The sequence below is a fragment of the Rhipicephalus sanguineus genome, chromosome 3 (assembly GCF_013339695.2).
Source record: "Rhipicephalus sanguineus isolate Rsan-2018 chromosome 3, BIME_Rsan_1.4, whole genome shotgun sequence".
NCBI classification, from domain to species: Eukaryota; Metazoa; Arthropoda; class Arachnida; order Ixodida; family Ixodidae; genus Rhipicephalus; species Rhipicephalus sanguineus.
This window is the reverse complement of record NC_051178.1, coordinates 185,448,492-185,462,663: the sequence shown is the minus strand read 5'-3', so window position 1 is coordinate 185,462,663 and position 14,172 is coordinate 185,448,492. Positions and strand designations below refer to the sequence as shown.

Here is a 14,172-nt window from a genome sequence, read left to right as displayed (position 1 = left end):
TGTGGATTGTTTCGCCCCGAGGGCGAAGGAACGAATGCTGTAGCAGCAAGTTGTAATGTCACGTAAAGAACGGCAAGCAGCTCGAAACTTGCAACGCGCTGCTCAAGCAGAAAGGACGCACGGAACGAACTTACACAGGATGAGCGCGAACTAACAACTGTCACAGCTCGACAGTTAAAGCGCGCTGGTCAAACACAAAGGAGGACGCACGAAAAACGAACGCACAAGTATACGCAGGATGCGTGAACTGTCACAGTTGTAACTTATTTGTTGGTAAGCAGCGCGCTCCTTTCGCAAAAGCAGCCGCTGCAGTGAGCGAAGCGACCTTCGTGCTCTCTGTAACTTCAGCGCAAACTTGCGGTGACAGCGCAAGACGTACAAGATAAGCGCGCGCGCCGGAGCGACCACGCCCTGTAGAGGCGCCCGCTCATCTCAACGCGTGAGGCGGCGCGCGCCGTTCCGCCGTTCGAGCCCTTTGCGCCATCTCGCTAGTGATAACGAAAACACGCTGATGTACCGCGATCTCTGAGTACAGCCACCGGCAAATGGTGTATACAAATAGCACGCCGTTAGTACGTCGAAGAATGTACCGTCTGTGGCGGAGTCGTTTCGCGCTGCGCGCTGGGGATCGAGGGGTCGTAAGTTCGACTCCCGGTGACGGAACTATTTCTTCTAGTTTTTTTTCTTTGCCATGTGTTAGTCTTTATATTTTAGAACGTCATATCCGTGACGGAAATGCGTCAGTGGAGCCGTGGTGGACCCCGGCATAAAGCACTTTCGTGTTAAAATGGCTCGAGAGTGCAGCATAGGAGCAATGCCTCTCACGTGCTGATGATATAGGACACCCACAATTGCAGATAAATTATGCCCTAGCTATAGAGTCTGAGGGGAGTGCACGTGTAAGCAACGAAATGATATGCAGAATTTGGATGATAGCGGTGTAAGTACAGAAATCGATTTCTGTGAAGTCGCCCAAGAGAGACGCAGTCCTGTTGCCGAGGCACTTCACACATCGACAAAAGAAGAGCACTGTGCCCTCTTCTGAGATAACTGTATTGCCCTCTCTATGACCACAGCCAGTATTGCAGGAGCAAAACGCAACAGACTCCTGCCCTCCTCTTGCTCGTTCTGTGTCTAATTTATGAAATTACATTTGTTGTCGGTTACATTTAGGTATTTTAGGAATTTAATTTGTGCTGTTTGTCTCAGCTTTTTCCTGTATTCATTGCCTGTGTACAAGCATTTGTATTAGGAATTCGTCTGTACGTTAACAAAAAATGCGTTACTTTGTAACCATGTAACCACATCGCTGTAACCGGCTCTGTCGGTCCTAGACATAAGTATTCGTAGACTTACACAAGCCCATTTCTTTGTTTCGCTTCTGGATGTGTGTAAGAAAGTACTGTTATTATTATTTCATTTTTTATTAGTATACATACAATTTCTTAACGTTGTTGATGTTAGATACGATATCCCATAAATAAATTCGCAGTCATTTCAGCGTAAATTAGAGCAATTTGAACTATTATGACATAAAAGAACAGCAATTGATTTTTTATTTTTTTTATTTTTATTTTAGTCCGCAATCTGCAACGTGAAAATAAGTTTATGTAGCTGGCAATGTATATTCGCCAATAAGAATTACACATAATCGATACGAATATATATTCGCTCGCTGCAAAGTAAGTTGCCGCTATCCCTAACGGCAGCCCGGAAGAGGAGACCCGCCCGCGACAATCCACCCACTCTTTTGGTTCATGAAAGCTGATGATCTCTCTCTCTCTCTCTCCGAGTTTACATAGCCCACATGCACAATGGGGGCTATATCGTACCCAGCCACATGGTAGTCAAATGAACGCTTTTTATCCTACGTGTATGTAAACAAATGTGCGTGAAGCCTACAGAAAATTCAAGCGCTAAGCGGTTTCCGAGAGTAGTCGTAAACGAAAGCGCAGGATGTTTGACCGGAACACAAGATAATAAGATCCTTTAGAACTCCTTCAACGGGAAACTTGCCTTATCAACGAGCTAACGTACACGCGTCGCTAATACTAGCCTTGACCTCTGTCCTATGCGTTGTCCGAAACACACGCCTTGTGGTCCAGTGATTATGGTGCTCGACTGCTGACACGAAGGTCGCGGGATTGAATCCCGGCCGCGACGGCCGCATTTTCGATGGAGGCCCGAATGCTTGAGGGCCGTGTACTTCGATTTAGAAGCCCGTTAAAGAACCTTAGGTGGTCAAAATTTCCGGAGCCCTTCACTGCGGCGTCCCTCATAATCATATCGTGGTTTTGGTACGATAAGCCCCAAAAATTATTATTAGTCATCCGAGACAACAGCCGGTAAAATAGTAACGCCACGTAGTCCCGTCGTAGAGGTTGTGTAAGTATGGATGGACGGAGTGAGTGCGCGAGTGCGTGCAGCATAGCAGAGATATTCATCGCCCAGCAACATCCTGTCACTCGCTCAGTAACTTCGAAATACCCTCGCCAAGACAGCGCTTTTCCCAACAGGCACTCGCATTGCTGCGAAAGCGTTGCGCCGCGTGCGTGCGGAAACGAGCCTGACGCAAATCGAGAGTTGCTGGCAGCCGCAGTAGGGTGCACGCAACCCGTCCATGCGAGCATACCAGGAAGCCTGCGAAAGTGAATTAGGCAAGCCGTTTAGAGATGTGCCGTAAAACTTGCAGATAGGAATTGCCAAGAAAATGGAGCCAGCGTACAAGTAAATCCATATACTCCTCCTGAATTCGTTCTTTACCTTCTCATATAGTAGCCAATATCACCGATTTCAGCGCATAAGCATACGAACATTTATTTTATTTGTATATCACAATGAAGGTATGAAACCGTCTGGGAGAGCTCGTAAAGCATCGCAGCAACACCGGATTGCGATCGTCAGTATCAGGAATTAACGAGAGCCTAACGTTCAAAAAGCAGCTGAGGGCTCTGTTGTTACCTTCCTCCATAGACCGGGTCCACCGGTCGAAACTGTTGTCACTTACATAAATTTTTAATGAGACGACGCCTCCATCATTGCATACATATATTGTCTTTTTGCACTAAGTCTGTACGAAAGAAGGCGAATTTAAGGGCTCGTTTTTCTTTGTTAGACACGACCTAAATGAGAACCAACCGGCAATCAAGCAAAGGAGAGTATAGGGGAAGTTATTTGTAGTAATTATGGTAGAATTGTGAAGAAATTAAAGTGGACGAAATGACAACTTGCCGCCGGAAGGCACCGAGCCTGCAACCTGTACGAAGCACAAGTTGCAGGCTCGGTCCTGCAACCTGTGCTTCGTACAAACCTGCAACCTGTACGAAGTACAGGTTGCAGGTCTGTACTGAGTTTGTCACACTAAGCAGGTAGGTCACCTTGGTGATCATCCTTTTCTTCCAATGGACAGCACGTAGTACCCCTCGTTTTGTGCACACTCATGTCCTGTTCTCTCTTTTTTTCTTCCTCCAGCATCTTCTGTTGGTCACTTCAAGCCCCTCGCACACTGCTGCTGCTTCAACAAAGTGGTTTGCGCTGATAACGATAAGCTCAAGCACAGGCAACTCGCGTGTTGAGACATATCTCTGGGGCAAAAGGTTTAGAGGTCGCTTATACCCAAGACGTTTTATCTCTAAACATCAAGCGTACCTGCACATTGCAGAGCGCGCTCTGACCTCTGAACGCGTTATCAGCATGAGCCCACTCAGCTAAGCACTCGCTGGACCGGAAAAGTAAAGTAAAATAAAGGTACAAAGGCAACTGAGTCTACGGAAGATATCAACTAAGTGCAACGTCTCGAAGTAAACCTTTCGATTCTTCTTCTAAGGTACCCACACATATGCGACAGCGTTCGCAGACTAAGCTTGTAGGTCTCGTTCATTGATCTAAACCCCCATTAGACGAGAACGCATTGTTGCAGCAACTCTCTTCATAAGTGTCGCCCACTCAGCACAGCAACCACGATCAGGCTGCTCCGCTTTTTCTATGCATATACTGCCCCAGGGGCTCGTGGCAGCTAAATCACAAAGCCGCCCACCGAAATACCTTGGTTTTTAAATAAAGTTTTTACTCACTCATACCAAGTTGATTTTAACAAGTTGACATTTTTCCAGGGTCAGATTTCGCATCGCGCGCAAGCTCATAGGTCTAGCCATGCGACGTACAGACAGTGGAGGTGAAAACTTCGGACGACGCAACTGATAAGATGTTGAGATAAGGTCGGTCATTGACCTTGAAACAGCAAGAAAGTCACCGTGGCAAGCATATTGATCCATCTGAATAAGCACGCAATCCAGTTTACGGAAGTGCAAGTTCAGGGTAATCCTCTGACTGCTCTTCCAATGCATAGCAAACTTACACATAACCGCGTTTCGAAACATGAATAGCTGCTAATATGATTTGCGCGTGCTTTATCACAACGCATCACGCTCGATACCACAACAACTCTTTCCTTCGGCTGTACGCGTGCTTTCTTTTTACAGCGAAAGCTGTTATGAGATCATTTCACCGGCCGTTTTTGGCGCCGCGTAGTTGTCCGCCGCCGCAGCCGCCGCCGCTGCTGCCGCCGCCGCCGGTGTCCGTAACCAGTATCGCTCGAAATAAGAAAAAAAAACGAAATAAGAAAAAAATTCCACGATCGAACGAGGTTCAAACCTGGGCCCTCTGCGTGGGAGCCCAGTATTCAACCTCTGAGCCATGCCGGTGCTTGAGACTGCTTTGCAAAAAGGTCCTATACAGGCTTCATTTCGGGAAGGAACCGCATTAGCATATGCAATATAGCGTGGTAGAAGAGTAAAATAAGCACCAAGCGTCGCACAACGCGAATTCTGTAACCAGGCGTCACACAATGCGAATTGCGCAACGGATAGGTTGTTGAATGCTTCCAACCCATTACAAAGGGCTCTGCCATAATTCTTCATCGTCATCAGGCACAGCATCAACAAAGTGCGCATAATGCCTTACATGCGTTTAGCAGGTATCAACGCTCTCCGTAGAATGACGAAAAATGGCACAGTGACTGCTGCCCTACTTCTCAAAAATTACAGCGATTTATAGCGTAGTGGGTTCCTCGCAAGTGCACTTGTATTGGTTGCCAAGGAAGCCCATAAGCGCATGATCCACTTCCTCGGGGTCTCAGTAAAATTACAATGATTTATAGCGTAGTGGGTTCCTCGCAAGTGCACTTGTATTGGTTGCCAAGGAAGCCCATAAGCGCATGATAGGTTTCCTCGGGGTCTCAGTAAAGTTCTTCGCCCCCCCCCCCGTCTCTCTCCCACGTCAACGTATGTTATACAGCATGAAGGGAGAGGGAAATAGCGACTGGGCGTCACCCAATGCAAATTACAAAACTGGTGGGCCGTTTAAAGATTCCTACCCATTACAAAGGGCTGAGCCATAATTCTTCATCGTCATCAGTCGTCGCGTCAACAAAGTGCACATAATGCCTTACAGACGTGTAGCTGGTGCCTCGCTTCTCTGCAAAATAACGAATAATGGCTTAGTAGGTGCTTCCCAACTTCACAAAAATTGTGATTTATGGGGTAGTGGATACCTTTCTAGTGTACTTGTATTGTAGCCCCAAGAGAGCTTAACGGGCTCTGGAAACGCCGCTCTTCCAGCTTTCGCTGTGACTGTGCTGCGGTTTCAGCGCAGGCCTGGCGTTTTTTTTTGATCAAGATGATTGCCTACTCATGTTTTTCTGTTGGTTTTTCTTCTTTTTTTTGCGTGGTCATATGGTTGATGGGTTGCTAGTATTTGACCATGCATGTAGTTTCGAAAAAAAAAATTCAGTTGCGCGTCAGCGCAGTGGTGTGCAATTGATTCGTCGTGTGTCCGTGTCGTTTCGCTTCTTGTAACGAAAAGAGCCCATGATTTATTAATTCCTCTTCCATCTCTATCTCTCTCTCTGTATATATATATAGCCGGTGTTTCTTTTTTTTTTTTTAACAGCCAAGTGCACTTTAACAGACACTGAGAAAAAGGCACTTTTTTGCTGCTGGCAATATGGTCGGGCCTGCTGCAAAATTTTTTTGCCAGTGCGTTCCTGTCCCCTAAGTACTTCAAACCTATATTGCGGCGACAATCTATATATCCCAATATCGCCTGTGTTTAAGGGTAAAGTTTGTGTTTGGCTCTTATAGATTGGAACATTTCATTTGGGCTTGAATTAGCTCGTAAAAGAATTCTAAAACGATTCGAATGCACGGTATAGCAATATTTCGCGATAAAGTTAACATCATCCTTTTGCTTCCGTCGGTACACTAATAGGCAAAAAGAAGTAAGAAAGTCCGCCTCTTGCTCTTTATATTCGAGTTTGGCCCTACAACATCATGTCCTTCAGTAAGTGCCAAGTCGCCCGAGAAAAGCTAATTCTGGAACGTAAACACGATAGGACACAAATAAAACAGATTGGATGAACCATATGTTGGTTGTTTTGGTCACGATTGTTGACGCAGTGCTGGTTTAATGAATGTGGTTCAGTTTGATTGAAACAGATGCAGGATTTGGCTCATTTTTTACTAGAAACTGCCTGTTTGAGTTCGCGTTACAATCAGGAATGGCCCCATTTTGATACCAATATATATATTATATATATATATATATATATAATATAATATATATATATATATATATATATAGTATATATATATATACGAGGGCGGTCCGATAACTACTTAGCCTTCAAACGAAAAAACGAAAATTTTGGAATGGCGTCGATTTATTTCTCAACATAGTCCCCTTTCAACTCTATACACTTGACCCAGCGATCCTCCAACTTCTGATCCCGTCATAAAAATATTTTTCCTCCTGGGCTGCAAAGTAGGCTTCTGTGGCGGCGATAACTTCTTCATTCGACTCAAAATTTTGTCCGGCGAGTGACTTTTTCAGTTGGGGAAACAAGAATAAATCACTCGGGGCGAAATCTGGAGAATACGCTGGATGGGGCACCATTTCGGAGCCCAGTTCGACAACTTGGCCGTGGTGACAGCGCAGTTGTGAGCTGGCGCGTTGCCATGGTGGAAGAGCACCTTTTAGGAGCTTGCTCGCCAAGCTTCTTATGCTCGCGCCTTGTCCTCACCTCTGTGACCGTCGGCGCGGCGGCACACACCACGCTCGGCGCAGCTGCGCTCTCTCCCGGTGATTTCAAGAATGCCCACTAGATGGCGCCGCCGCTCAGGCGGCACACACCACGCTCGCGCAAGCGCTAGTTAGGTGACTGCTCGCTGGCCGCACCGCTCGTTTCGCTGGCTTCCTTTTCTCTTCGCCGGGAGCTCACTAAGTGAACTCTCTTCGTTGCCGCTCCGCAGCATGAACGGCAGCAGCGCGAACGGGCTCGGAACGCCAGCAGCAGCTCGGGAAGATCTCGCCTTGCCAATAACCAGCCAACACATTGAATGTCACGTTACGCTCTCTGATGCGTTCCGTACGACTGAAAACGTCCCCACCACCAGCAGGGGCACTTGTATCTGATGTTGCCTTCTCGAACTTTCCATTGCGTCCCATCATCGATGACCCCTTGGCAACATACTTACTGATCTAAAGCAATCATCTTAAAAGGAAACGAGTCCCCAAGCCATCGAGGGACGCCCTTCTTACTTTGTAAAAGAACATCTCGTGTGTATATGTAATGCATATAGTTCAAACCATCATAAGCAATCATCTTTAAAGGAAACCAGTCCCCGAACTCATCGAGGGACGCCCTTCTTGAACTTGGTAAAACAACATATCTTGTGTATATATAATGTTATAGTTCATTCCAAATGTATATATACTTCATCAAAATGTATATAGTGCATCCAACCGTAAATTAAAAAAAAAAACATTGTGGATGTAATGTATGTATAACAACGTTGTCACGTCTATATATGATGGTAGAGGATGGCACGGAGCATTCGCGGGTTACCCGATCATCTCCGAGCAAGCTCCTCTAACATCATTCACTTCGTGGATATAGCGTTGAATTTTTGTTCACCAAATGTGGCCGTTTTTTTTCGCAATGCGGTGTCGAATCGGCCCAGTAAATCAGCGTAGTAGGGTCCTGTCACCGTTTTGCCCTTCTCAAGGTAGTCGACGAAATCACACCGTGAGAATCTCAGAAAATGGTGGCCATCACCTTTCCGGCCGATGCGACAGTCTTCGGCTTCTTCGGAGCAGGTTCTCCGGGTGCAGTCCACTGTTTCGAACTGTTCTTTGGTCTCTGGTGTGTACCAGGGGATCCATTGTTTCATCGACGGTCACAAAACGACGCAGGAACTCCTTCGGATTACGCTTAAACAGCTTCAAACACTGCTCTGAAGTGGTCTCACGGACGCGCTTGTTGTCCGGAGTGAGCAAAACGCGGCACCCATCGCGCAGACAGCTTACGCATCCAAAATTTCATGCAGGATATGACCCACGAGGTATTTTGAGATGCCTACTGTCTCATCTATCTCGCGCACCTTCAGTCGGCGGTCTGCCAATACGAGGTCGTGGATTTTTGCCACGTTATCGGCCGTGGTACCGTTTGCGGGGCGCCTGGGCGAGGCTCATCAAAAACAGACGTGCGACCACGTTTAAACTCGTTGAACCAATTTTTCACGGTTGCCATCGAAGGAGAAGACTCACCATAGACGGCATCCATTCGCTCTTTGATTTCGTTGCGCGATTTCCCTTCTAAAAACAAGAATGGAATCACCGACCGATATTGCTCTTTTTCCATTTTTAACGGACACACGAACATCACCTGCTTCCTCAAGCGGCCAAAACAAAACCGCGAGCCCGATTCGACTGGACCTTCGCATGTGTCCCTCCAAGAGAGCGTACTTAACGTCAGTATATGTCTCATGCGATAGAGTCGCGCTCTCGCGGTGAGGCTAAGTACTTATCGGACCGCCCTCGTATATATGTAGAACAGACACAACTCAGCGGTTATCTTAATTTTATTTGCCAATGGTTTCGACCGGTGGACCGGTCTTCGTCAGGGCTTATGCTCATAAGCTCATAAGCCCTGACGAAGACCGGTCCAAACCGTTGGCAAATAAAATTAAGATAACCGCTTAGTTGTGTCTCTTCTCATCCCAAGTACGTTTGGCCCATTGGAAAAGCTTCTTCAATATATATATATTATATATATATATATATATATATATATATATATATACTCGCCCTAGCCAGGAAGTTCAGTCAGAAACTATAGCCCCTCGTTTGTAACAAGTGATGTTGTGCAGGATATCACGGCGCTAAGCGGAATTAATTAATTAATGAACATAGGTTTGGTTCATGTCATAATATGCATTCTCAGATGTATATTCAAGCTTTCACGGTACAGTAAAGGAGCAGAAGCTAAAAAGGATCCTGAGTGAAGCGTCGCTATGAGATCTAGCGCACCAGATTTACTATGAGCCCCAGTCTGTTATGTTGCTGTTCTCCCTCTCGCAGATCACGGGTTTAATTCCTGACCATGACTGCCCATGTTCAACGGAGTCAAAATGCAAAAGCACTCGTGCACTTGTGTGCTTAGAGAAAATGGTTACGCTTTAGAGTACTCTCTAGTCTGCTATGGAGAGCGGGAAGCCGTTCCAGTTACTGTTAAGGAATGTAAAACCTCCTTGATTCTTCCATCTTCGGAAAACAGCACAGTTACACGTTGCAGAACCTCAGGTGGTCAAAATTTATCCCCAATCCCCCGCTGCAGCTTACCAGATGCAGTACAGTGAGTATCGCGATTCCATCGTATTTTTATGTTCCCGTCGTCTACCACGGTGCGCAGAAAAGCGAAGATCGGTTGACTACAGGCAAGCAACACTTAAACGAAGATAATTATTATAGCTGTAAATGTAAGTACAATTGGTGTAATCAGACACAGCAGATATATATACTTTTCTTCACAGCCGAATTTCTTCGAATGCGCGTGCATTCGAAGAAAAGACTGGCAATTCGCCTGGTCAAGCGAGCCTCAAATCAGTACATCTTATCGCTCATATCGTTGCATTGAACCGAGCGACTAGATCAAGTGATTACCTCTGGCAAACGAAAAGAAGTGTGTGTCGACAGTAGCGGTGCGTGAACATTTGAAAACGTTAACAAGTCCAAAAATGGCCCATTCGATTCGCTCTTCGAATCGAATAGTCCGTATTCTTAACTACGAGTATATTTAAATAGTTTTCCTCTGACTCAAATCTTGTAGCGTGTACAACAAAACATAAAATTCGAGTAAACGTTCGATAAACTTAATCTTGGTGGCCATACATAACAGGCTAGAAGTTATGTCACCGTGCATCGCTTCTGGTGCCAGACTATTTTCCTTTCAAACCTTGAACGTTCACATTCTCCGATAGTTCTCGGTAATCAGACTGCCTTTATTTTTGTATTGTTTTGTATTTTGTTCAGGCGCTCCATATAGCCTTTTGATAGAACCACGCTTCCTAACGTGCTATGTTCTGCCAGAAACTTGCAAACCTTGTAAACACTGGCATGTGAACATTGCTTTCATTATAATATTCTGGGTTTATTCGCAATCTATTCAAAAAGTATTCGATCATTCGCTTCGTTCTTGATACTGTTCGATTCAGCCTAAAAAATTATTACGCGCACAACTGCAGTCGATGCAGAGTTGCCAGTTCCGCTTATTATAAGCGGATTTGGGCTTCTTGGAAATTCTTAGAGTCGCTTGTCGCGTTTTTTTTTTTTTTTTTGGGGGGGGGGGGGGCTTACTCGCGCTTTTTCAGGAAATATTATGATATTAGTGCCCGGCATGTGTATTTGTCGTCAAATACATGACTTGCATCAAAATATACGACTCGCCCCCCCCCACCCCCCCCCCCCCACCCCGCCCACCTACGCACTCATCTAGCGCATTTAGGTCCTTCTTTTACTCCTGGCGACATTGATAAAGGCGCTACAGCATGGAGGAAGAATCACTCAGGAGAGGCCCTGACGTCACTTTCAGTGAACTCTCGCGAAGCGGGAAGTCGGTGACTGGGAAGATTCTTCTCTCTTGTTTACATGTGAACAGTAAAGTAGAAGACACGTCTCTGCCTCCGGCTCGAAAACCACGTGGGATGCGCGGCGCGGCGGGCGTGTCGAGGCGATTTCGAAACCAACGGAACGGAGCACGTACATCACGCTAGGCCACCACGATACCGTTGGCGAACTTATTTTATCCGAGTATTCTGCTCTTGCGCTGAGAGAAGTGTATACGAACATTCTAAATTATACTGCCAATGCTTGTTTGTATTAGCTGATATGAAATTAAAAATGCTTTATCGGAGTACTGTTCCGACGACCAAGCACTTTCAATTTGTATAGCTTAATTAAACGGTTTAGTTTTATGCCGCTGTCTTGTTTTCATTTGTTCGGGCTATTAGCAAGGCTGCGAGCTAGAAGTGGCGATACAAAAAATTACGTGCAATCTCACGGTGCTAAAGAATTCTCGGCGATGACCGGCAACACTGATACTTCACGTACGTACGTACATTCCTACATCTAGACCAATGGCTAAACCATTGGCAGTATACGAACACAAGCACGCATTTTGGTCATAGCTTGAGGAATCGTTTTAACTTGCAGAACAAGTTTCCGGTGGCTACGAACAGGTGAATTAAATGTGGCGAGCAACAGCGCGCCAACGTGGAGGCCAGCAGAAGAGAACGCCGCGGACCGCATGCACTGACTACGGCATGTTGTGGTAATGATTTTACGACTGCGGAACACGCCTGCGGAATAGGATGAAAAACGAAATGTTGAGCGCCTTCCTGCACGTTCACTACGGCCTTCGACTTCGAGGTGCTTGCTGCCGGGATTTTCAGCCAACCGCAAAGATGATGCAAATGTTCAATTCGAAGAACATGTATGATTCCGCGCAACTGGATGACATGGATTTTCCAGATGTATTGGAAACCAATGACGATGACTCTGTGTAGTGTGCGGTTCTGAAGTGCAAGAAACAACCTTCAGTGTTTTCAGTCATTCAAGCGCCTATTTTTATTATGTGAAATGAATAGACAATAACGGAAAAAGTAATGTAAATAAACTTTTTCACCTTCCATACGTGCGTGTAGCATTTTTTTCACACTACAGAATAATTTTCAGGAATGAGAACATTTTTTTGAACTTCCGCTTGTTTTGGGCTTATTCACAGGAGTGCAGCCGCTTTTTCGGGCTTCTTTTGTGGTGATTATTCGCTTGTTTAGTCGGCGGCATCTGACAACACTGAGTCGATGGTATGCAAAATCCATACAGCAGCTTAAGTATATAAGCTAACGTTTTCCCTTTGCGTTCCATCTTTTTCTACATAAATTGCGGCTGGAATCGTGGCCAGGAATCAAACCAGCAATTCCGCTCTAAATGGCAGAATGCAGTAATATAGTCCCTAACCTTGACGTGGCCACTTAAGTAGTTATATTCACGCTCGGAAATATCTGACATCGAGCTGCACGGTCAAATTTCCCTAAGTAGAAACTCTTGTACCAGAAAACAATGCACGCTGGTTCGGTCTCTGAAAAGTTATCAGCGCTGATCTGTTAATACTGTGCCTATGTGCACCCAGTGTAATGCATACTCATTTTGAACTCGGTTACAGCGCAACACTAGACAAGGACATAAAGAAAGAAACGAACGTCCTTGTCTATATTGTTGCGCTGTAACAGAGTTCACGATGAAACTCAGTTGCCGTCAACGCATACTCACCGAATGCAGAGGAGAGTTTTTCTTCTTCACGCTGTCATCCACGTACGTGCTCCCGGAGATGAAGAGCACGCTGTACGCGGATCCGTAGAAGCAGTTGGCCGCGAACAGCACGGCCGTCACGACGTAAGACTCCGGCATGCCGCGGCCTTCGCAACTTGGTTGCAGCGGCTGCATCGAGTCCGCCGTCTGGCAGGTATCCAGGGTGGTCCTCCGGCAGCGTCCGACGACACCTAGGGGCGAGCCCGGTCCGTACAGGAAGAACGGCAGCGCACTCATCAAGCAGCTGATCACGAGGGCTACGATGGCGCAGAAGATGAGCAGCGGCTTGGACACGGTGCGCGAGTAGTGTCCCACCAGGAAGCTCACAAAGAACGGGCTCGCGCTGTCTGCGAAGAGGATCACCGTGATCGACCAGCTGGACAGGCCGTATCGTCGCTGCAGCGTCGACATTATGGCGAAGAAGTATTAGAAGTGCGCGTTCTGCGGATGCTCACGGCGCTGTACAACAGCGTGAACAGCTGCGGCGCGCGAACACCTGAAGTGCTCGCGGCCTGCAGCGGCCTACGCCGCACAGTCGGCTATAGTCGTTGTCGTCGCACGAATGTCCGATGCTCTTTCGGCACACATGATGGTTCTCTAAAAGTGCGCGCACGCGGCGCGCTGTCCGCGAAGACCCGGCGGTGACCGGAGATTGGCAACTCAGCTGTTGCTGCTGCTGCGGCGTTTGCCGGCGGCTGTCGCACACGCATGAATCGCCGCGCACATCCTCCACATGCCGCTCGACGCCGCGCTAAAAGACGACGTGCAGGCTCTCCGAGCTCGGAATTTGGGCTTGTTGCCCGCTCGCGTGTTCTGCTTGCTGCGCTGCTTTTACTTTTTTTCTGCCTACAGCTGCGATAGCGGGACATCAGCAGCGATTGGCGGGGCGAAGGCCATTTGTGGCACTCTTTCCGTCGTACTGCTATCAAAGCTCTGTAACGGTGGCGTTTGTTCGCGATGGCTGACCCAAGGGCCGTGTCAGCGGGCCTCGAAGTCGTCTGCTAGAGCCGCCGTTCAAGGTGCGGCGAACGCCACTCCAGTCGTGATCACGTGCCAGGCAGCGTCACGGTAGGTAGCGGCGCAAACGCGGCTGTGGCGCAAAAAGCGGTTTCCCAACTAGCGCGCTCGCGTTTTCTTTGTTGTCTCTATGTCGATTTTCCGGCGCCGAGCAGCCAGCGCTGGAGCCAGCGCTATGCATGTGCTTGTTTTGGTGATTCGCGCTGGCGTCAGGCGACGTTGGAGTCAGCGTGAGCGCTTGCCTCGCTTTACCGCGCGGTGGCGCAGCCGGGCGCGACGCCCTCGCCTCGACGCGTTTCGCTGCTTCGCCTCCGTTCCGGCTGCCGTCGAGGAGGTGTTGTGTGGTCGAGGTTTGTCTGATTTGGGCTGAGTTGCGTTGCGAAATGTACGGCGGGAAAACAATTGTTTGGGTTCGTCCACAGAGAAAAGTTAGTCCGTGCTGATCCTAAA

At 47.3% G+C, this 14,172-nt stretch overlaps 1 protein-coding gene across 1 annotated transcript in view; it reads right to left on the bottom strand.

The window, feature by feature from the left end:
* LOC119386180 (solute carrier organic anion transporter family member 74D-like) overlaps positions 1 to 13,116 on the bottom strand; it is a 37,829-nt gene extending 24,713 nt beyond the window's left edge. The window contains exons 1-2 of the mRNA XM_049414243.1: positions 12,667 to 13,116; positions 3,311 to 3,395 (exon numbers count right to left, since the gene is read on the bottom strand). Coding sequence (XP_049270200.1) covers positions 3,311 to 3,395; positions 12,667 to 13,116 — 535 coding nt within the window. The remainder of the gene's footprint in view (positions 1 to 3,310; positions 3,396 to 12,666) is intronic.
* Between the last annotated feature and the right edge of the window lie 1,056 nt (positions 13,117 to 14,172).